This window comes from Mirounga leonina, unplaced genomic scaffold (genome assembly GCF_011800145.1).
Source record: "Mirounga leonina isolate KUSES-001 unplaced genomic scaffold, KU_Mleo_1.0 Mir_151, whole genome shotgun sequence".
Classification (NCBI taxonomy): Eukaryota; Metazoa; Chordata; class Mammalia; order Carnivora; family Phocidae; genus Mirounga; species Mirounga leonina.
This window is the reverse complement of record NW_023270377.1, coordinates 17,733,193-17,758,060: the sequence shown is the minus strand read 5'-3', so window position 1 is coordinate 17,758,060 and position 24,868 is coordinate 17,733,193. Positions and strand designations below refer to the sequence as shown.

Genomic DNA, 24,868 nt, shown 5'->3' with positions numbered 1-24,868 from the left:
GGTTTCCTAGGAGAGCCTGAGCATCTGGAAGCCCCCTGAGGTGCGAGTTCCTTGCAGGCTCTCAGTTTTCACGCTTGCTTTTCTCACAGAGATTATACCCCATTATCATGAGAGGGGCCTTTTGAAATTGTGTATCACATTATGTCACTCCTTCCTTGAAACTTCCCAGTGAAGTTGTCACTACACTTAAAATCCAAACTTTTCACTAGGATCCATGAGCCCCTGGATGGTCATTCCAGGGCCTACTTCTCCAACCTAATCTTCTGCCACTGACTTTTCCACCTGTTCCTCTAAAGTGAATGGTATACCTGCCTCGGGGCATTTGTCACTGCAGTGCTCTCTGCTTGGGATGCCCCTCCCTATACCTTCCTCTGGCTGCCACCTTCTTGCAATTCAGGTCTTAGTCTAAAAAAAAAAAAAAAAAGACTTTCATCAGTGTGGAGGAGTCTGACGTTTGGAAGAGCCCTATTCTCACTGCAGTCCCTGAGAGGACAGGCAGGGGCTGTGCAAGGGAAATGTCTATGATTCAGGAGACCTGGGTCCAGTCTTGGCTCTGCCATGAACCTGACCCTTGACCAGCCCCAATGTCTCATCTATAAAGACAGATGGGAGTGCTAGATGCGTGTTGTTTTTTTTTTTAAGATTGATTTTATTTATTTATTTAGAGTGTGAGCGGGGGGAGGGGGAGAGGGAGAGAGAGAGTCCCAAGCAGACTTCACGCTGAGCAAGGAGCCCAACACAGAGCTCAATCCCACAACCCTGAGATCATGACCTGAGCTGAAATCAAGAGTCAGATGCTTAACTGACAGCCACCCAGGCGCCCCTGGATGTGCGTTTCAAATCTAGATTCTGAAGAGTTCAAGCATCTCAAGGAGATAACCCAGAGCCTTGCCCTGGTCACTTTGCCCAGGCCATGGAGTAGAAAAAAAAGAATTTAATTTAATTTGCTTTAATTTGGCAACTTTCAATGCCTATGTGAGACTCAGTGTCTGTGCACAATCTTTGAGATCATCTCATCCTTAGAGGCTCCCAGCATCTGCCCTCCTAACCTCTCATACTGATACCCTCCCAACCTCTCATACAGATGCCCACAGGTGTTTCTGTGAGAGAAGGAGGATGGGGATAACCTTTGATTGGGAAAGGAAAGAACTTTTCTTCAGCTTATCTGTTCACACCTCAATATCTATTCCCTTCTTCATAGGGGCCTCCCTCTTTTAAACAGGTTCTTGGTGATTCCAACCTCCAGAGAAAAAGTAAACCCCTTACCTTGACAGGGTCGGTCCCCTCTCATTGAGGGTCTTCAAATCCACTTTGGAGGTAAAGCACTGCTCCCTGTTCACTTTGGCCATTGGGCTCTAGGAGAGGGGAAGCCAGGAGTCAAGAAGAAGGCAGAAAAGGATGACAGGGTTCCAGAAGGGAAAGGGATAGGATCCAAAGTCAGGGATTGAAAACTCTTGAGAAGACACATAAGTCTTACCTTGGGGAATAGGGGTCGAAGTTTCTCCTCTTGCTTGCCCCTAAAGAGACAGGGATGACAGATGGAAGCTAAACTTGCTAACACCCATCTCCTCTCCTTCTGCAGAGGCTGGTGGTTGTTTTTCATGGATCCCAGACAGAACCTCTCATAGATGACTCTCATAGTCCTGCCAGCAGCTCTTCCTGTAGTTTTTTTTTTTTTAAGATTTTATTTATTTGACAGAGAAAGACACAGCGAGAGAGGGAACACAAGCAGGGGGAGTGGGAGAAGGAGAAGCAGGTTTCCCACGGAGCAGGGACCCCGATGCGGGGCTTGATCCCAGGACCCCGGGATCATGACCTGAGCCGAAGGCAGACACTTAATGGCTGAGCCACCCAGGTGCCCCTCTTCCCTACAGTTTTAACATCTGTTCCCTCCCTGCTGTCTGTCTGCTAGACAGCATGGGCCAGCTATTGACCTCACGCACCTTATCCCAGTGGTTTTGGTGGGAAAGGCTGCCTGCCCATGCCTCAGACATGGATCTTGGGGGTGGAATCTGCTGATGTGCTTCTGGGCCCTCACATCCTGGGTAATGTCATTCCTCCAGAACAAACCTGCAGGGTAAAAGGATGTGGTGAACTGACACCTGAGACACACTGACTGGTCCACTCCAGGAATTGGAGTGAGACCAGCAATCACCCTCTCCCTCAAGTAGATAAAGAATCACAACTTGTGCAGAGAACTAAATGAGCTGGTGTATAAACATTACTTAGCATAGTGCCTGGTGTATAGTGAACCTTCCACTAGGATTGTATTCTGTTTGCTGATTCATTTGAGGCTATTGTGAGGACTAAATGAGCTTAGGGGTGTAAAGAGTGCTTAGAAAACTTGGGCTGTGATTCCTAAACCTTAGTGTGCATCAGAATTTCCAAATTCTGGAATTTCCAATTCCAACAAATTAGGGGCGCCTGGATGGCTCGGTTGGTTAAGTGTCTGCCTTCAGCTCTGGTCATGATCTCAGGGTCCTGGGATGGAGCCCTGAGCCAGGCTACCTGCTCAGCGGGCAGTCTGCTTCTTCCTCACCCTCCCCCCTGCCCACTCATGCTCTCTTTCTCTCTCTCAAATAAATAAATAAAATCTTTAAAACAACAAAAAAAAAACCCACTCAAATTACTGTTCCCCACACCCAGAGTTTTTGATTCAGTAGGTCTGGGGTGAAGCTCAAGAATGAGCATTTCTAACAAGTTCTCTGGTGATGCTGATGCTGCTGGTCCTGATGCACTTTGAGAACCATTGCTCTAAGGCATCACACACATATTAGACATCAGTAGTAGTAACAGCAGTAATATGAACTCAGGGTAGATTTTCTTTCTGACCCTTCCCCCATCCACGAAATTCTGCTCTAAGGAAGGGTCAGCCTTCTGTCTCCAAGGGAATTTTCACTCCTTTTCATGCCTCCTATCTATTCATCATCCTATTTATTCTGCTTCCTACTCAGAGGCTGAGGGGTGTGTAGGTGTGTTCTCCTGGCTGAGAACCCAAAGATTGCTGGCTATGGAAAAACTCAGATAGCACTAGGGGTTGGGACTCATCAGAAGGAACTGGATGCTGGCCTCTTCCAGAGTGTTCAAGGGCAAAGAGCCCACCCATCCAACTCCACCCCCATTCCAGTCATACCCCCTTCTCCATGAGGTGAGCATGACAGGAAAGTTTCAAGTAGAGACATCTGGGGAAGAAAGCCCATCCTCAGGTCAAACAGCCCCTCACTCTCTCCAACTTTTCTGATCAGGTCCCAGCCACTCTTCTCCAGCCCTTACTCACCTTGGGGCACAATCTGCTGGAATACAACTTGTAAGTGCTGGAAAACTGGACTGGCAAATCCTTGGAGGGGCCAGAGCTGCCCCATTCCCACTTGGCCCTGACCATCTAAGAGGCAGAATGGTGGCATCAGCAAGGAGCTTGGCCAGAAGCCTTTCAAATCCCAGCTGAAGAAAAGCATCTTTCTTCCACTATTACCCCTGGGTTCCCCGGTCTCTGTCCCCCTCACCAGACCCTTTCCTTCTCTCAAGTCCTCCTTCTTTTCATTTTCCCTTCCCCATCACCACCTGCCCTGTTATTTGGAACCTCATTCGCCTTTGATGCCAACTTCCAGATAAGAACCAAGCTTACAAGCAAAGAGCAGCCTGTGGAGGATGAAGTAAGCAGAGACTCAGAAAGCTATACACATGGAATGGATAATCAGATGAACAATGGGGCATGGGAAGCAGGTGAACTGCATCTCAAAGGCTTGGAAGCCTGGAGGAGATTGAGGCCTAGAATCCTTTGAGGAAGCAAGTATTGGTATGCATAGGGTTTGTGTGTCCGGATCTTTGTCCTGAAAGCCACAGTTTATCTAACTGTGCATAGGGGAACGACAGAGTGTGGGAGGGGATAATCCCTAATGCTACAACGCCTTCATTATTCCAAGTAGATGGGGTAGAGTTGGTAGAGAGTCCATTTTTTATATAGTGGAATTACCATGAGTCATTATGGACAGGCGTTAAGAAAAGGGAATGGTCCTCCGAAATCAAATGGATTCCCACACCAGTTTCCTGGCTTTCGGAAGGAGCAGAACCTCCAGCACCCTCATGAGAAAGAAAAGAGCTTCTTCTGGAAGGGAGATTGTTGTCTGAGGCATCCTTCCAGGACAGATAGGAAAAGTGGTGACCTGGACGCCCTCTGCCAGACCCACAGGGCTCCTGGCGCTGTCCTTGGTGCTGAGGGAGTGACGGACGCGTGGCTTGAAGAGGCGTCTGGGCGGCAGAGGCATCCCTACAAGAACGTCCCCCTCCCCCGCCACACCCACATCTCTCCTGTCATCGCCACCAGGCCTCCTCCCACAGTTCTTCGCGAGCCCTCTGCACTGGCCTCTAAACCCAAGAATCGGGCGGGGAAAGTTGGCGTCAGACTAGGAGTTTGCGCGCTCTTCCCCAGGCGCCTGGCACTGGAATCTTCGAGTCTGCGCAGTCGGTCTCTGGCCGCTCAGACGTTGTCAGCGCTGGTCTACCCCGAAGGCTCAGAGTGGAGGGAGAGGAAGAAGGATGGACTCTTTCCCCCTCCATTCTCTTTTACCCCAGCCTAACATTCCCCTTCTGATCTGAAATCAGAGCGCAGATACCAGGCTCAGAGGGCTTGTGATGAAATCCTAGTTCGTTTCTCCGCCCAGCTTTCTCTCTGGAGCCAGGACCCCGTACCCGTGCGTCTCTGCTCCTATTGTCCAGAAATCCGGGTCCCCTGCCTATCCCTCAGCCCTGGGCTTCTCTTCCTTGGCCCCTCGGTGTGTCTTACTTCTCCTTTGGCGGCATAGGCGGGGCTTACTTCCCTCTGCCCACTCGTCTTTCCGTCGCTTTTCTAAAGTCCAGATCCCATATGCGGAGCCCCACCTCAAGCCTGCGTCTCTTTCTACAAGACGCTCTCTACATTGATCTCTTTTCACGTCCCTCAACACATCCTTTTCCTCCTGAGTTCCTAATCTTGAGGCCCCCTCCTCCACTTCTCTCAGGAGCGCTCTCTGGTCTGCCCGCACCCCCCTCCCCCGCCCCACCCAGGTTTCCTCCTGACCGTGGCCACTAATGTCGCTGCAGCCCCCTGGGCGGCTGTTCAGCAGCAGAGGAGCAGCCAGAACCCCCGGAGCCCCTAGGCCACAGCAGGTGCTGCATCTTCCTCAGCTCCGCGCGCTCGCCCCCCTCCTAAGTCGCAGAGAAAGTAGAGACAGCAGCTGGAGGGGCTGAGCTGGACTGTAGCTTCCCACCCGCAGTGTGCGCTGGATCTGCACAACCCTCCCTTGGCAGCTTGGCCAATCGCGGTTCGTCCCTGCCCCCGCGGACGCGTAGCCAACTCCTTCCCTTTACCGCAGGCAGAGCCATCCCAACTCACCCCCAGGCACCCGCTTTTTTACGTAAACCAGGTCCCAAGGACTACTACTTCTACTCTCAGCCCCAAAGTTGTACAAACGAATTGCATGTAAGATGCGGGTGCGAATTGTACCTACCTCCATAAGCTTGTTATGAGGATTAAATATGAATAGCAACTGGACAGTAGACACTCAATGTAATTAGTCTATTTTTATTATCCTTGATGCTTACTTTACCCTCACCTCTTAAAAATCTTCAACATGCATGAGTTCAACCTGCAAAATATATCGCACATCCATCCACTTCTCTCCACTACCATCGCCTTGGTTCAAACCACTAACAAGCTAACTGATCTCTTGCGTCTATTCTTGTTTAGTTATAGGCTAGTGTGTGAGCTTTCTAAACCATAGACTGGCATTTCAACATTTTTCTTTACATTTAAAAAATTTTTAAGTCATCTCTACCCCCGACGTGGGGCTCAAACTCATGACCTCAAGATCAAGAGTCACATGCTCTATCTACTGAGCCAGCCAAGCACCCCTCAATATTTTTTTCATTAAGCTTAACAAATTTATTATGAAAATCCTCAAATATTAACAAAGAGAAGAATCTAATGAACACATATATGTATCAGCTAGACTTAACAATTATTAAGATTTTGTCAGAATTGCTTCTTTCTCTTGAAGTATTTAAAAGTAACTTACAGACATCATGACATTTCACTCCTAAATAATTCAATATGCCTCTCTTAGAATTAACAATAGTTTCCTACATAATCACAATACCAGGCATCTGTGGTAGGCTGAATAATGGCCCCTAAAGATGTCCATGTCAGAGTCTCTTGAACCTATGAATATGTTACTTTATATGGTAAAAGGGACTTTGCAGTGTGATTAATCTTAGAAAGTGATTAACCTCAGATGAGATTAGCCTGGATTTTCCAGGTGTGCGCCGTACAATCACAAGGGTCTTTATAAGAGAGAAGCAGGAGGGTCAGAGTTAGTAGTAGGAGATGTGACATTGGAAGAGGTTGGAGAGATGCCAGGAAGAGGTCACAAGCCAAAGAATGCAAACAGTGTCTAGAAGCTGAAAAAGGCAAGAAAATGATTCTTCATTTAAGCCTTCAGAAGGTGGCTCAGTGGGTTAGGCTTCTGCCTTCGGCTGAGGTCATGATCCCAGGGTCTTGGGATTGAGCCCCAGATAGGGCTCCCTGCTCAGCAGGGAGTCTGCTTCTCCCTCTCCCTCTGCCACTCCTCCTGCTTCTCTCATTCTCTCTCTCTCAAATAAACAAATAAAATCTTTAAAAATAAATAAATTAAAGGTAATTAAGTATTTGAGGGAAATTTGTATGTGGATTTTGGGTTCACTTTACTCATTTCCCAGATTTCTTCCTCAATTTCCAGTTGCTCTGGCATTTCTGTGCTCCAACCTGTGTTTCTGAGGCTGGTCAGACTGCCACTTTCTGCCTGAGCTCTATTTCCCCATGTGCTGCAGGAAACTGTGAAGTGTCCTTAGGAGGAAAGCCTGTTAAGTGTAGGACTCATCTGTGGACTTTCCTTTTTTCAAGGATTATATTCCCTCTGGCTTTTCTTGCTTTTGGGTGGTCTCCATGCTTTCAAACAGTTATTTTTATATTTTGTCTAGGGCATATATGTTCAATGTTAGGAGACTAACACAAGCCATTTTGTCACACCAGGAACTAGAGGTTTATCTGGTTATCACCAACTTGTGCTATACATATTTGAAAATTGTTTACAGAAATAATTTGAGGCCTAAGAGCAAATGATTCTGAATCTGCTTTGAGATCTATAATGCTATAGGAAAAAGGCACATACTGGTTCTTGGTTAGTTGAGCAGAGGTGGCAGTGCTTCTCTCTCCTTTCTGAGATTTCAAACTGCCAGGGCGTCTGGGTGGCTCAGTTGGTTAAGTGACTGCCTTTGGCTCAGGTCATGATCCTAGAGTCCCTGGATCGAGTCCCGCATCGGGCTCCCTGCTCGGCAGGGAGTCTGCTTCTCCCTCTGCCCCTCCCCACTCTCATGTGCTCTCTCTCATTCTCTCTCTCTCAAATAAATAAATAAAACCTTAAAGAAAAAAAAAAGATTTCAAACTGCCAGGGAAATAGCTAGCAAAATAATAACTTATGTAGGCATTGCTACTGCACTTCTTTTTGCTATTCTTCCAAGGCACCTTAAAGCTAGGAGTAATAACCTCAGAAGACCAAGCAGGTTCTCAGGCCTATTAGGCCTGGAGTTCAAAGGGAGGAAGTTCCTTTCCCAAGAGTAAAAAGATCACCAGAAATTGTGGTGGGGGGAGAGGGTGAGGAAGGATTGCAATTCAGCTGTGGCCCTACCCTGCCTTGCATTCACCTGATGAATGACGTCTGGAAGGAGAAAGGGATCTGAAACCAGGCTACCCTCTGCACCATCACCACCCCAAATCTCTTCTCTGTTCTGGCCCTACATATTTTACTCCAGAGGCTCTGGTTGGAGCCCACCTGTATTGCCACCAGACAAGCCCACAGAAGGAGTTTTGATTAAAAACCCACTTTAAAAATCCAGAAGCAGGTTGTCCTAGAACTTCCCCTCTAGCTGGTAATGCAGGGATGCCTCAATCAGCTACAAAGTTCTGCTCAAGAAGGAAACAGTTTAAAAAGCTCTGAAGTGTAAGGAAACATGGGATTTGGAATTTGTGTGTATATGTGCTGGAGGACTTCCCATCTGCAACATAAACCCCCTCTCCCCCAATAAATAATAGGCTCTAATAGCAGTCCTGATTTGGGCAAGTCCTGAGGCATAGTGACTTAGCAACTGCTTGACAGCCGGCGTCCCCTTGGGTCCTATATCTGATCTTCTCTTCCCTCCCCTGATGTCCCCATAGTTTTAGAGCTAGTCAAGGACCTTGACTTGGAGAAAAGTGGCAGATTCTTTTATGCAGACTTTAGCACCATGGCAACCAATCCTCATTGTGGGGATCAGTCACTTAGTGCTGCTGATGTCACCACAGCAACCAATCCAGGCAATGAAGCACAGTTGCCATGGTGACAGGAGGCAGAAGATGTTTCCTTGGAGAGCATGAGGGTCTGGATTCCCGCCTGCGCCCCCCCCCCCCCACCGCCCTCCAAGGTTCAGGCTGTCTCCTGGTAGAGCGCATGGCCAGCTGGAAGTACTCAGCTCTAGGCAATTGCCCAGTCCAAGCTATCACAGTGTCCCCTAGATCAAAACAATACTTCCTAACAGGCCTGTCGGTTCCACTCTGGCCCTCTATCAATACATTATCCAGCAGTGCTAGGGTGGTCTTTTATTTTTTAAAGATTTTATTTATTTATTTATTTATTTATTTATTTATTTATTTATTTATTTGACAGAGAGAGAGAGTGTGTGTACAAGAAGGGGGAGCGGCAGGCGGAGGGAAAGGGGGAAGCAGACTCCCTGCTGAACAGAGGGCTGGATGTGGGGCTCAATCCCAGGATCCTGGGATCATGACCCAAGCCAAAGGCAGACACTTAACCGACTGAGCTACCCAGGCGCCCCTAGGGTGGTCTTTTAAAATTGTACACCACATAATTCTGTTCATTTCCTTAAAATCCCTAGTGATTTTCTTCTGCTCTTTGTATAAAATCTAGACTCTTTGCTACTAACTGCAAGGCCCCAGTAGCCAGTTCTGGGCCTACTTCTCCAACTGCATTTCCTACCACTGGATGCGCTGTTTGTTCCTCTAATGTGCTATTTTATTTATTTATTTATTTATTTATTTATTTATTTATTTATTTACTATTGTGCTATTTTAGAACCAAAAATACAATAACCAAAATTAAAAACTTAATGCTCAATAACAGAATAAGAATACAGAAAAAAATATCAATTAACTTGAAGATGGAATAATAAAAGTGATCCAATCAGAACAACAGAGAGAAAAACATTGGGGAAAAAAACCAAGAGCCTCAGGGACCTGTGGGACAATGCTAAAAGTCTAACGAGCATGTCATTGGAGTCCCAGAAGTAGAGGAGAAAAGGGGTAGTTCATTAAAAATATTTGAAGAAATAATGGCTGAAAACTTCCCAGATTTGTCAAAAGCCAGAAACCTACAGATCCAATAAGTTCAGTGAACTCCAAATGAAACCAGCAACCAAAGGATTAATGGGGCAGATAAGCACAGGTACAACTTTTTCTGAGAATGGGTCTGCCACCCTGTTTCTATAAGATAACATCCTTGCCTGACACCCTGATAACCATGTGTTGACTTAGTTTTGCAGAGACCCAAGTTTTCAGTAAGAAGCTGGCCAGAACCAGTCAGGACCAATGGCCACCTCTTTGACATGAAAGAGCAAAATGAAATGAACGTCTCCTACTTAGTAACTGCCTTTATTTTTTTTCTTTTCCAAGTTTTTATTTAAATTCATTGGTTAATATACAGTGTAATATTAGTTTCAGGTGTAGAATTTAGTGATTTAGCACTTACATACAACACCCAGTGCTCATCACAACAAGTGCCCTCCTTAATACCCATCACCCATTTAGCCCATCCCCCCACGCACTGCCCCTCCAGACACCCTTAGTTTGTTCTCTAGAGTAAAGAGTCTGTTTTCTGGTTTCCTTCTCTCTTTTTTTCCCCCTCTATGTTTATCTGTTTTGTTTCTTAAATCCCACATATGAGTGAAATCATACGGTATTTGTCTTTCTTTGACTGACTTATTTTGCCTCACATAATACTCTCTAACTTCCTTTATTTTGGGGTCATGAAGCTTCTTTCTCCTTTACTGAGACCCTTTTCTGCTTGCCTTTAAAAATCCCTGACTCTCCCCCTTTGGGGAGGGAAATTTGAGGCTTGCCCTTTCATCTCCTCACTTGGCTGCCTCTTGAATAAACCCTCTCCTTGCTGCATACTCAATGTCTCAGTGATTGATTGGCCTTTGCCTTGTGTCAGGCAGATGAACTTGGGTTTGGTTACACAAACAGGAGAAACTTGAAGAAATCCATGCCCTGACACATCATAATCAAACTTCTAAAAACTAAAAACAAAGACAAAATCTTGAAAACAGCCAGAGAAAAACAACATATCACTTACAGGAGAACAATAGTCCAAATGACTGTGGATTTTTCATGATGAACCACAGGGGCAAGAAAGGAATGGAATAACATTTTTAAAGTGGTAAAAGAAAAGCTGTCGGGCGCCTGGGTGGCTCAGTCGGTTAAGCGACTGCCTTCGGCTCAGGTCATGATCCTGGAGACCCGGGATCGAGTCCCATATCAGGCTCCCTGCTCAGCGGGGAGTCTGCTTCTCCCTCTGACCTTCCTCCCTCTCGTGCTCTCTGTCTCTCATTCTCTCTCGCAAATAAATAAATAAAATCTTTAAAAAAAAAAAAAAGAAAGAAAGAAAAGCTGTCAATGCAGCATTCTATACCCAGCAAAATATACTTCAGGAATGAAGGTGAAACAAAGATGGAGAAAAACTAATTTGTAGCCAGTAGACCTGTTCTAAATGAATTGCTAACAGAAGCTCTTCAGATAAAAGGGAAATGATATCAGAAGGAAACCCAGAACATCAAGAAAGGAGAAAGTAATAGAAATGGGAACTATCTGTGTAAACATTACAGGCTATTCTTCCCCTTTTGAATTACTCACAAAGCATTTGATGGTTCAAAGCAAAAGTTCTAACATTGATAGAGTTTCCAATGTATGTAGATGTAATTGATTCTAGTCGACAGCTATGACATAAATGGGGAAGAGGGAAGGAACGTACACTGGTAAGACCTTGGCATTCCACTTAAAATGGTAAAACAGTGATTATTTCTTTTAAGATGTTATTTTTAAGTAATCTCTACACCCAACATGGGGCTCAAATTCACAACCCCAAGATCAAGAGTCGCACGCTCTACTGACTGAGCCTGCCAGGTGCCCTGTAAAGCAGCAATTATAAGCAGACCTTGGAAAGTTAAATGTGTATACTCAGATGCCTAGAGCAACCACTTAAAAAGTATAGGAAGATAATAAAAAACACAATTGATGCATTAAAATCAAATACTAAAAAGTGTTTCAATAACCCCAAATGAGGAAGTAAAGGATGCACACGATGATGGAGGCTGAGAAATCCCATGGTTTGCCTCTGCAAGCAGAAAACCAGGAATGCTGCATCTCTGGACCTGAGAACCAGGAGAGCTGATGATATAGGTTCCAATCTGAGTCCAAAGGCCCAAAAACCAGAAACACTGATGTCCAGGGGCGGGAGAGGATGGATGTCCCAGCTCAAGCAGAGAGCAGATTCACCCTCCCTCCACCTCTTTGTTTTGTTTGGGTCCTTGGTGGATTGGATGATGCCCACCCACATTAGTGAAGGCATCTTCTCTACTCAGTCTACTAATTCAAATACTGATCTCTCCCAGAGACATTCACACAGACATACTGATATAATGTTTTACCATCTATCTGGGCATCCCTTTACCCAGTCACACTGACACATAAAATTCACCATCATCATGGGCAACTGGGAGTGAACCCTACTGGGGACCTCTGAGGATCTGTGTAGAGCTTGTCTCAGATTTTCCCCACCAGGGACAAATCTGCTGGGGTATTTATCCACTAAACTCCGTCCTTAACTATTGAGAGCTACCTCTGAGGGTGTTAAATCCCAGACACCTCAGAGCTGTCTTGAGCACAGGTAGGCAAGATCCCCTGGCATTCCAGAAATCCCACAGGACAAGAAGCAGAGCCCCAGCTTGGGATGGGAACCTGCTGGCGTCTACAAACATAGCCTACCTGCAGCTACAGGCAAACTCAGAGATGGGCCGGGGATATGAAGCAGGGCATCTGCTGGTCTGCTACACAGTTGTTCAATAAATAGCTATTGCATGGATATGTTATATGTATAACTTACTTCCCTGACTAAGCTTCAGTTGCCTAGAGGCAGGAACCATGTGTTGTGGTGGCCAGACACAGTGAATGTATGCTAGGGAAAAGTAGGATAGGTGGTAGGGGCCAACCTAACTAATAAAAACCAGACATAGGGCGCCTGGGTGGTTCAGTTGGTTAAGCGACTGCCTTCGGCTCAGGTCATGATCCTGGAGTCCCAGGATCGAGTCCCGCATCGGGCTCCCTGCTCGGCAGGGAGTCTGCTTCTCCCTCTGACCCTCCTCCCTCTCATGCTCTCTGTCTCTTATTCTCTCTCTCTCAAATAAATAAATAAATAAATAAATAAATAAATAAATCTTTAAAAAAAAAACAGACATAGATAAATGGGATGAGTTGAGCATTAGGTTTAGCTATGTCCTTAGATGCACAGATGCAGGGGTTAGGACGACATGCTTTGGCAGCATGGTTAAGCCTGTATTATCAGAGGAGTGGCTCTTAATTTCCCTGGGTTGTATAAGTAGGTAGGTGCAATGATCTGAATATTTGTGTCCCCCCAAAATTCACATGTTGAAATCCTAACCCTCAAAATGATAACATAGTATTTGCAAGCGGGGCCTTTGTGAGGTGATTACGTCCTAAGGGTGGACCCCTCATGAAAGGGAGTAGTGCCCTTATAAAAAAGATCCCAGAGAGATCTGTTGCCTCTTCATCCATGTGAGGGCAGTGAAAAGACACTGTCTATGAACCAGAAAGCAGGTCCTCACCAGACACCAATTCTGCCAGAGCCTCCTAGTGGCTTCCCAGCCTCTAGAACTGTGAGAAATAAATTTCTGTTGTGTATAGCTGCCCAGTTTATAATATTTTGTCACATCAGCCTCAACAGACCGTAGGTTTGGTACTTTCCCATGTGCTCCTATTTGTGAGGATCAATGAGCTAAGTGCTTTGAGAAATAAAAAGCTTGAGGCATGGGATGTCTGGAGTTTGGTTGGATTGAGCAATGGTGGATAGTCCCCTTCTCCCAGGGGCAAAGTGACCACAGGTATCAGAATGTTAAATGTGCAAAGCCTATAGTCACAGAATTCTCTGTGTGGGTTCTTGGGTTTTGAGCTGGCATGACTGGTCTGTAGAGGACCCTAATGCGCAGAAGGTACTGTGAACCTCACAGGCAGAGTGAGGTCCCAGGCCTGCCAGACCCGAGGTCTGGAGGGAAGACTTTCTTTCCACAGATAGAAGAGATGTGGGTGGGGCGCCTGGGTGGCTCAGTTGTTGGGCGTCTGCCTTCGGCTCAGGTCGTGATCCCTGGGTCCTGGGATCGAGCCCCGCATCGGGCTCCCTGCTCGGCGGGATGCCTGCTTCTCCCTCTGCCACTCCCCCTGCTTGTGTTCCCTCTCTCGCTGTGTCTGTCTCTTCAAATAAATAAATAAAATCTTAAAAAAAAAAAAAAAAGAAGAGATGTGGGTGGGGATGGCTGCCCCTCCAGCTGTGATTCCATCTTGCCTTTCATCTGCCTTAGAAATGATCTGTGAGGGGAGAAAGAAGGGATCGGAACCCAGGCATTGGGGGCAACAAGGGCTCTGCTCTCTGAATCCCGCACCCCAACCTTCCCTGCGTTCTGATCCCACCTCTCTCACCTCAGAGGCTCCGGTCAGGTCCAAACCCGACCCATCCTGCCTCCAAACAAGTCTGTAGAAAGAGTTTGCTTGAAAATCGGCTTTCATTTGGATTTGGATCCAAATTTGGATCAGCCTGAAATTGTCCTTCTTGAGAGCACCAGGAAGGTGTGGGGGATGGGAGGCTTCCCCTAAGACCTCAATCAGCTGTGAGGTTGTGACTCGTGACTCATGACTCAGACTAGGGAATGGCTCAAAAACAGCCTAAAATGGAAAGAAACAAGGAATTTTCAGTGAATGCTCTGAGGCAGGGGTTGCAACTCCTTTCCCCAGCCCTCCCCACCAAATGCAGAGCAAGCAAGTCTCCATAGCAGTCTTGATGTGAATAAGGCCTGAGACAAGGGACTCAGGTGCCGTCAGACTACAGGCCTTTCCCTGGTCCCCATCTCTAATCTTAACTCCTTCCAGGGATTTTCCATTAGACACAGGGCTGGTTGGTCCCCTGGGCCTGAAGGAGAATGTTAGCTCCTTGTTTGCACACTTGATAGAACCATGGCAACCGGCCCCCATTGTGGGGTCAGTCACAGGACCAACGATGTGGTCCAGCAACCAATCCAAGCTAAGGAGGCCTGGCTGCCATGGTGACAGACAGGAAGACCAGTTTCTTTGAAAGGGGTAAAAGGCTGGAGCACCTCTGAGGTGCAGGCTGCCTCTGGATTGAGTCCAGCTTGGAGCTTCCCAGCAATGCTGCCTCAACCTTAGTCCAGGGTACCACCAGATCCCACCTGGACAACTCAGTAGCCCCAAACAGTTCGAATTGGTTCTACCCGTCCATTTCATAATCCATCTTCCAGCAGATCACTGTATCTTTATAAAATATTTATCACATTGCCCTTCCCTCGCTGATGATTTCCATTGCACTTAGAATAAAACCCAAATCCTGTCTTATAGACTATGAATGCTGAGTAGTCCTGGGCCGCTCTCCTGCCACACGCCTTGCTGTCTGTTCTCCTCTGAAGGACCCTGCAATCTCACCTAAGGGCAATTGTGTTTGTCATTCTCTCTGCCTTGGGGATTCTTCCTCCAGATCTTCCCGGGCTGCTTCCTAGTGTCATTTAGGTCAAAGTTCAAATGCCACCTCCTCAGGCTATCATTAGTGTGGAGAAGTCTGATGTGCAGAGTAGCTCAACCTCTCCTGGGGCCCTGGAGAGAAAGGAGGCGGGGTTGGGGTGGGGAAAAGTTGGGTCAGGAGACCAGGTCTGGCTCTGCTCCAGGCCTGCCCACTCAGTTTCTCAGCTCTAAAGATGAATGATAACTAAGAGGTGAGTAGTTTTTTACCTGGGCTCCCAAGAGCTCAAGGGACCAAGGGGATGCCTGAGACCTTTTTCCCCAGGTGATTTCCTCCACACCACAGAGAAGGCAAGGGGGAAGCTGAATGGGAGGGGCTCTGGGTACTCTTGTCCCACTGAAGGATCGTAGCTTTAGATTTATATTTAGAGATAAATGTGTATATATGTATGTATGTGTGTGTATAGAGAAAGAGAAATTTACATAGATATATAGATATGGATGGATGGATGGGCAAGGTAAGGATTAGGGTCATGTCATACTCAAGATTTTCTTAGAAAAACAGAGAGCCAATATTTCTTTTAAGTTGTAAGACCTCCCAAGTAGATTTCTGCAGGCCCTTCAAGCTCTGTGCCTGTGCTTGATCTTACAAGAGGCCACTGGAGGCCCCCAGACCCTGCATCCTGCAGTTGCTGAAATCCGTGATAAATTCTGTGAGAGAGAAAGTGGGGGCGCCCTCCAGTGGGGAAAGGGAGAATTTCCCCTCAATCCCATAACCACTGGCATTTTTCATATATTGTCTTTAATCCACACAGCAACACCAGGGGGGTCGCCTTTATTAGCATTGCGATTTTACAGATGTAAAAGAAGGGACTTGAAGAGCCTAGGGAATGTGTCCAAGATCACAGCTGGGCAGCGGCAGAGGCTGGATTGGGCGGGCTCTGTATTGGAAGCTCTGTTCTTTTCCATCCTCCAGGCCCTCTCTTCCAGAAGGTTCTCCATTCAGCCATAAGGAATGAAGTCTTTTCATTCCTTATCAACCAATGTCTATTCCCTCCTTCACCCTGCCTCCCTCTATAAACAGGCCCTGGGTGGGCTCAGTTTTCCTGGACAAGGCCAAGCCGTCCCCTGCAGGGGGGCCTTGCCATGGTTGGTCATCTCTTGGTTCAGGACCTCTGAAACCATTTCAGAGTCCAAGCATTGTTCCTTGTTCACCTTGGTCACTGGGCTCTGAGGGGAAGGAAGGCAGGAGTCAAAGGTGAAGAGGAAATGGTGAAAAGGCCCAGAGGAAAAGAGATGGGATCCAAATGAAGAATTTCAAAATCCCTGAGGGCCCCTAACCTTAGGGAACAGCAATCAGAGTTTCTCTTTGCACTTGCCCCTAGAAAACAAAGATTAAGCCAGGGATACCAAGTAGTAGCCATGGGTCCAAATCCCCTCCTTTTGCAGACATGACCAATGTATCATGGTATTGCTTCGGGCTGAAATCAGACAGGTGCTCTCTTCATTCTATCCACTGGACTTCTGATGGATCCCACCTACAACCCTGACACTCCTTTCCTTCCCAACTGTTCTGTCTACCAGTCATGCGCAGTGTGGACAGACCACAGGCCTCACCCACCTTGGCGTAGTGGTTATGATGGAAAAGGCTGCCTATGCATCCTTCATGCAGGTCTCTGAGGCATGGAGCCTGGGCATGTCCTCCATCTTCTGGGTCTTCACATCTTGAGGGTCATCATCCTTCCAGAACAGTCTTGCAGGAAGAAAGGGAGGAGTGTGAGGTGACACTTGGGACGGCTGGATTGGCCCACCCCAGAAACCAGAGTGTGATTAGAATTTCTGCTTTCCCCCAAGTGTGTAAGGACCACAGGGCATTGGAGGGATCCAGAGACTGGCTGGGGGGCAGGAGTTTGCCTTCTGCCTCCCTCAGCATTGGAACCCCTGTTCTTACTACTTCTGTGGCCCTGGGCAACTTAATTAAATTGGCCGAGCTTCAGTTTTCTCATCCATGAAATGATGAACCATTGTTGAGAGAATTACAGGAGATAATCCATGTAAATTTCTTAGCACCGTGCTTGGTGCACCGTAAGTGGTCAAATGTGAATTTAACAACAGTGCTGTTAGGAGAACTGAATGAAGCTGAGGATGTACACAATGTTTTTAAAGCTCTAAGGCATTACTGGCACATTAGACACCATGATCATCAGTAGCAGTCATTTGAACTCCAAGCAGATCTCCCTTCTGAACCCCTTACAACCATGAAACCCTGCTTTCAAGAAGGGTCAGACGCCCCCCAAGGAATCCCCTCCCACTCTCCAGCTCCATCTGTCATGCTTCTATTTGCCATAAACTCTGAGCTGCCTACTCAACCCAGTTCAGAATCTGGACTATGTGTGTATGGCGGGGCGGGGGGGGGGGGGGGGGGGAGGGAGGGTCTGACTGGAGACCCCATGATCCCTGGCTCTGAGCACTTGAATAGCACAGTGGGGAGGGGTACGGGGCTAGTCCCAAGGAGATGGATGCCAACCTCTTCCAGGGACTTCTAATCGCCTCTACCATGCTCCTCTAAAGAAGGCGAGCGAGAACAGCTTCCCCACGAAGCCTGGGAGACCACCAACCCTGTCTAGCTCAGGATCTGGGCAGGTGAGGCTCCAAAGGTGAGTATGATGAGAAAGTTCCAGGCAGAGAAATTTGTGGAAGGTGCTTTTTATGTCAAGCCGGGGATCCCTCCCCCACCTTTACACCTGACAGCCTGGTCTCTCTCTTTCAGCTCTTCTGCTTTCACCTTGAGGCACCAGCCGCTGGAGCATACCTTGCCAGTATCGGAAGGCCAGGCTGATGACTTCTTGCCAGGACCTGGACGGTTGCATTCCCACCTGGCCCTGTCCCTCTAAGGGCACAGAATGGCATTAGCAGGGACATTGGCCAAAAGCCTTCAGGAGGTCAGGGTTGCAGAGAAGCAGCACCCTCTCCACCATCACTCTCAGATCCCTCCCCCTTCCCGGGTTATCAGCTCTCCCTTCATCTCCGCCCTTTGCTCTTTATCCTCTGGGTCTCACTCACCCTTGGCACAGACTTCCAGGTAAGAGCAGAGTCTTCGGGCCAAGAGACAGCCTGTAGATGGACAGGTGAGCAGAGCCTCAGAGGGCTACAAAAATTGAAATGGACAGACAGGCGGACAGGCTGGGGATGGGGGAAGAAGTTCAGCTGCTTCCTGGGTGAAGAGCTGAAAAGAGTTCTGGAATCTTTGGAAGAATAAACCTGGAACCTGGGTTCAGACTATTAGGGCTGGCAGCCCAGGATCTCATCCTGGAAGCCACAGTATACCCAGCTGCACGATGTGGGGAATAACCCTTCTACCATACAGATCCTCCTCAGTCCAGGTAGACGGGGTGGGTGGGGCAGAATCCAGAAGGCCAAAGGGTTCAGGCATCCGCACAGGGCCTACCACCCCTTCGCCGCCCACCCAGCCCTCCGCAGAGCGCGGGCCTCGCATGGAGTCCTCCGCACTGGTCTCCAAGTTCAAGGACCCGTGGAGGACAAGTGGAGGGTGAGGAACACGAGTGCGGGTAAGGCCAGGCGTCCTCCCACAGCTGCCCAAACCTGCGTCCCCAGGCTGGAGGGTAAGTAAGCCCAGGCGCCTGGCTGGGCCCAGTCATCTCCTCGAGGTCGTCGGGACTGGATGCCTGAGCGCCCCGCTCCTTCTGCCTACCCCTCACCTCCAGGCACCTCCACCCTGGCCCTCAGCGCGTGCTTGTTTCTCCCGTGGCCTCGTGGCCTGGATCTGTGTCCCCTGGCCCACCCGGGGTCCTCTCCATTCCTCCTGCTGAACCCTCAGTCTCCCCTGGGGCTCGCTTCTCCTCCGTCCTACCTCCACCTTCCGATTTTTAACGCCCCCCGCCACCCCCCGCCTGCAAGATGCCTTCCGACTTTCCCCACCCAACACAGTTCCCCGAGCTTCGTGCACCCGCCACTCCCGCAGCCCCCGTTTCCCGGCCCTTCCCCCAGCTTTCCTCCTGACCGTGGGGACTAACGGCGTCCCAGCCCCCCGGGCAGCTACTCAACAGCACGAAGCAAAGAATCAGACGCATCCCCACAGGTCCCCGGGCCCCCCGCGCCCGCCGCGCCCGCTGCTGCATGGTCGCGTCGGAGCGTCTGCTCCAGCCGGCGGCCTAGGCCAGACCCCAGCAGCGGCTGCGAGCGCCCCCCTCCGGCAGCTGGGCCAACTGCGGCGGCTGGTTACAAGGCCCCCAATCCGGGCTCTTCCGGGTCTTGGCGTCAGAGTCCTGCTTTTAAAAGCGGGCTGCTCCTGACTATAGTTGAGCCTCGCTCTAGAACCCCCTCCGGACACCCCTATCACACAGGAGGGTGTCCGGAGGAGGGTGTCAGGAGCATTGCCTCCACCTCCTTATCTCCAAGGATTAAAGATGGGGCGGGGGGGCGGCGGGGGAGGTGGCTATCATGTGTAAATGAAAATCTGTAAACAGCGTCTGGGCATAGTTCTTGAGAAGTAGGATCCCCTATTTGGGTACTCCTTCAGACAGGGTGCTAGGTAAGATTGTCTGCGATCAAACCCAAGCACCTGCAGGCAGCACTTTAACTTCTCTGGGCCCCAGTTCACCTCTAAGATGAGGATGATAATAGTATCTAGCTCACAGTGTTCCTAGGAGGATTAATTAGTTGAATACTCTGTGAAACATTTAGAAGTAGACCGGACTGGCACATAGTAAGTGCTCAGTTAACATTGGCCATGACTGTCCCGCCTTTCTATCATTGCCCCACCCCCACCCCCCAGGCCTTGATAAGCTTTATCTTTTCCAAACCCCATACCACCGCCCTGGTTCAAACCACCATCATCTCTTACCTGCTACTGAGATTGCCTCTTGTCTGGTTGCCTGGAGTAACTGATAGATTGAGGTGTGTCCCAGGAGCCTAGAATTCGTGTTGTTCCACTCGCCTCCCAACAATCTCTTTTATAAGCACCAGGAGGAGCTTTCTAAAATAGGAATTGACGCATGTTTCTCCACTGCTTACTCCTCTTCCACGGCTTTCCTTTACACTTCAGACTAATCGCTGACACCGTCCCCCCCATGCCTGTAAGGCGCAGCATGACCTAGCCTCCCCTCCCTCTCCGGTCTTTGCCTTCTCTCTCTCTCTCCCCGTGCTCCAGCCACACTGGCTTCCTCTGCATTCGTGAACCCCTGAGCTCTTGCAAACTCTTTCCTCCTCTCCCCGCTCTCACTGTTGTCCCTTTGTTTCAGCATCAATACCACCCTCTCAGAGGTGTGTTTCTTCTCCCTTCGCATCATTACCACCTCACTTCTACCCCTCTTCTCCTCCACAACACACACCACTATTCATAATGACTTGTTCATTTCTGCCTCTTCACTGGAGTGTAGTTGCGAGAGCGAGGGGGCAAGTCAGTGTCTAGCTCCAGACCGATCTCAGAGTAGATGCTCAGTACCTAGTTGTTGAATAAATAAAAGGCGCTCTGGGTCCAGAGACAGGTAGGAAACGTCTCTGCCTCAATGTTCACATCCGTTAGATGGGCATCCTGTGAGGGAGCCATGAGAATGGAATGGCAATGTTGGATGTGAGAACAACACATGCTATACAGACCTGGTGGGAATGGAATTCTGCTCCACCTCAGCTTCAGCCTCCCTGGGATTCTCCGACCACAGTCCAAGCCCCACGGTGGGTGAGAGACCTTGAAACCCAGAAGGGCAGGCCTGGTCTGCAGGAGTATCAGGAGCAGAACTCAGGAGTCCTGCTTCACAGCTCATCGGGAAGATGGGAGAGACCCCAGCTAGTCCCAGAGCACAGAGGCTGCTCACCCTGATGGGGAGAGGGGGAGCCCTGAGGCAGCCTCACCGAAGCCGGACTCAGCCTTGGAGGCTCCGCAGGAGCTTCTTGTCTGCGGGTTATTTGGGAGGGGTGGGGAGGGGGTGCAATGAGCAAGGCATGGGCCTCCATTAACGTGCCTCCTTGTGGATATCCAGGGAAGGAGATAATATCATTGTGTTGAGGTCTGTAAGACCCTTTGTGAGGGAACAGGGTCTCCCCTCGAGGATGTGATCATCCCTGGTGGAAATCTGGAAAAGAGGCTGTGTACAAGGGAGCAAAGGAAGCGTGGTCTCCAGTCCCCGGCAGCTGAGTTCAGTGGAGAGCGGCACCCCCTGGGGAAGCAAAGGTAGCCTGGCCAAGGGAAGGGGATTTTCCAGGAGACCCCCACTGACCCTCTCATCTACTCTCTCCCCAGGGCCTATCCTGAGCTTCGCGGGTGTATTGGGCAAGAAGGGGGCATATCTTTACATCTAATAACCCAATCATCTTAGAGGAACTCCTCTCCTCTTTCAATTTAGAATGTGTCTAATGCCAACTTTTGTGTTTGAAGGATTTTATGGTCCCCCCCGCTCCCGTTTTAAGTAGGCTCCATGCCCAGCGTAGGGCCCAACACAGGGCTTAAACTTACAATCCTGAGATCAAGACTTGAGCTGAGATCAAGAGTCGGACACTTAACTGACTGAGCCACCCAGCTGCCTCATTCCAACCCCCTCTTTTATGAGTATTTTTACCTGATGGTTGTGAAAAGTGATACAAATAAACTAAAGTTTATTTAAAGACATAGGGTGCAGCTCAACAGATTATTAGAGTGTGAACAGCCATGTCGTGCTCTCCAGGAGACCGAATGCTGCCAATACGCGCAGAAACACCTCCTTGTTCTTGCCAGGTTACATCTCCCCTTCTCCCCCCCAAAGTTAATCACTCTCTTGACTTTGGGGGCATAACTCCCTTCCTTATCCTTGTCCTTGTGCAACAATGGATGTGTGTTGTGTTACTTAAGCACACATTTCTGAAGAGTGGTGTTTAGAAATGTAATTACATGGTGGACTAGCTTCCTAGGGCTCCTGCAACAAATTCCAAGCTCGGTGACTTCAAACAAATGTCATGAGCTCACTAGGAAGGCGCACCCACGCGTTGTGTCTTTCCACAATGTCAGCTTTATTCAGTCATAAAGCAAAGTTAAATTGCAATTATAAAGCGGATTCAGGATTCCAAACTTGGTGACATCTCACCATGTGATTAAACTCGGCTTCTTACACAATGCACAGAGCAAGGTAGAAGACAAACCACACAACAAACAAGATAACAGGGGGTGCAGGAAGTGAACGAACCAAACGCGAAGTCAGTCTGTGGGGCGCACCGTTGAGATAAGGCGTTGGTCCTGTCTGGTCCGGGTCCGTTCTCGGCACTGACTGCTTCTGATGTGCAAGCAGAGAAGGATCTCGGTTCTGTTCAGAGATCGATTGGGCAGAGGCTTCAGTGGCCATTGCATTTTTTAAGTGGTCAGACATAGAGGGGTCAGGTCTGAAGAGTCTGCTGCCAGGTTGCTGCCAAAATGCTCCCCTTTTTAAAGGGATTTCATTGGTTTGGGGTCTCTGCAGACCTGTTCTGGTTCTGCTCATTATCAGTTCTGGGGTGTCGGCTGATGCCGGTCCCAGAGATAGGTCCTGGTATCAATACCTTATCTGCTTGTGTCATTGTTTGACGCCGGCACCTGCTTGACGTGAGGGACTCCATTTTGCCCTCTACAACAAAAATGTACTCTCTCACACTTCTGGGCCCAGAAGTCCAAAATCAAGGTGTTGCCAGAGGAATGCTCCCTCCAAAGGCTCAACGGAGTATCCTTGTTTGCCTCTGCCAGCTTCTGGGGACTCCTGGCACTCCTTGGCCTGTGACAGCATCTCTGCTATGACTCTGTGTGTCCATATCTCCCTCTCCTTTCTCTTTTAAAGACACTAATCAATGGATTTAGAGCCCACCTAACCCAGGTGGGTTTCTTCTCGAGAACTTTAACCAATTACATCTGCAAGACCCAATTTCCAAATTGGGACACATTCCAATTTGGTTCCAGGGAGACAGCAATTTTGGGGAGACACTATTCAACTCACTAAATTACAATATGTATTATTTTGTGCTGACTGCTTTTTGTTCAACATATTGTATTTTTTAAAAGATTTTATTTATTTATTTGAGAGGGAGTGAGCATGAGCAGGGGAAGGGGCAGAGGGAAAGGGACAAGCAGACTCCCTGCTGAGCAGGGACCCCCCCCCCCCAACATGGGGCTTAATCCCAAGACCCTGGGATCATGACCTGAGCCAAAGGCAGATGCTTAACCAACTGAGCCACCCAGGCACCATATATTTGATTTTTTTAAAGTAATCTCTATGCCCACTGTGGGGCTCAAACTCATGACTCCGAGATCAAGAGTCACATACTCTACTGGCTGAACCAGCCAGGCATCCCAAAATTATATTTTGTTTATTTTATTTTATTTGAGAGAAAGCACTCGTGTGCATGAGTGGGGGGAAGGGCAGAGGAAGACGGAGAAGCAGACTCCCCACTGAACGGGGACCCCAACACGGGGCTCAATCCCAGGACCCCGGGATCATGACCTGAGCCAAGGTCAAATGTTTAACCAACTGAGCCATTCAGGCATCCCCCCTCAATATTATAGTTTAAAGACTTACCCGTATCATTGGATGAAACAGTACCTGTATTCATTTTCATTGCTTTATAGTCTTCCATTGTGTGATAACTTTACACTACGATTCAGAGGCTGAGGAACCTCCAGTTTTGGGGGTCCTCATCTTCACAGATCCCTTCCAAGGCTCTGGGAGGAGCCCTAGCAATGTGTTCACATGATCAAATATATTTTTTTTTAAAGATTTTATTTATTTATTTGACAGAGAGAGACACAGCGAGAGAGGGAACACAAGCAGGGGGAGTGGGAGAGGGAGAAGCAGGCTCCCCGCAGAGCAGGGAGCCCGATGCGGGACTCAATCCCAGGACCCTGGGATCATGACCTGAGCTGAAGGCAGTTGCTTAACCAACTGAGCCACCCAGGCGCCCCCATGATCAAATATTTTTATATGATTTGCAAAAGTAATTTGTTATACTATATTTTTCATTCTAGCTACACCTTTTTCTTGCCTGATTGCCCTGGATAGAAGCTCCAGTCTAATGTTGACTAAAATTGGTGAGAACAGACATCGTTGTCTTGTTTCTGATCCTTAGGGCAATAGCCTTCATTCTTTCATCACTGAGTGTGATGTTTATCTGTGGGTTTTTCATGGATACCCTTTATCAGATTAAGGAAGTACCCTTCTCTTTCTGGGTGTTAAATGTTTGTTGTTTTTTTTATCATGAAAGGATGGTGGATTTGTCAAATGCTTTCCCTGCATCTATTGAGATGATCATGTGGCTTTTGCATATAATTCTTCCTTAAATGTCCTCATTCTTATATTTGCTTTCATACTAAATTTTTATTTGTAATTTTGTATTCTTTTACTTAAAGAGGGTCCCCAAATTGTATGTTTCAGCCCCCACAAAACTGGGATCTCTCCCAGTATCTACTGTATTGTGTATGGACCCTTGGGTTGTTTCCAGTTTGGGAATCTTAGGAACAGTTGCTATGAATATACTTGGTGCACATGCAAATGCTTTTGATGTCAGCAGGCGGGGGCCAGGGACCCAGGAAGGGTCCCACAGGACCAGCCAAGAGGGTTTCTGGCTGCATGCAAGATAGAAATCAAATGCAAGCCAGCAGGAGATGAAAACAGAGTTTGTTGAAGGTAGAGAGAGAGTGCAGGTAGAGAGGCAGTGTCTGAGTGACTCAGAAAGGAAAGGAAGAGAGATTCTCATCTTTGCTTGGTATCTGGGGTGTTTACTGAGGATTGTGGCCCAGTGTACGTGTCCTCTCAAGCATCCAGGAACCAGTTAGAAAAAAGACAAGGACCCAGGTATTATTCCTTGGAGCCAAGCGGGCTTGGCGTTGAGATGTCTAGCATGGGTTGTCTGGAATACGCATAGGAGGGCTTCGTCCGGTCATTCTCATCTGGCCCTTCCTTAGATGTTAGCTATTCTAAAGAGATCATTAACTCTTTGTCCCTTACAGGGAGGATATATGCTGTTTGCCTTATGTGGCATGTG

General features: G+C 48.3%; 1 protein-coding gene across 1 annotated transcript; it reads right to left on the bottom strand.

Annotated features, from left to right (window-relative positions):
- Positions 1 to 982: 982 nt before the first annotated feature.
- On the bottom strand, positions 983 to 5,361 carry RESP18 (regulated endocrine specific protein 18). The gene is given in 6 exon segments (XM_035008334.1): positions 983 to 1,100; positions 1,267 to 1,353; positions 1,944 to 2,070; positions 3,278 to 3,382; positions 5,057 to 5,118; positions 5,120 to 5,361. Coding segments are annotated over 6 exon segments (741 nt in total).
- Between the last annotated feature and the right edge of the window lie 19,507 nt (positions 5,362 to 24,868).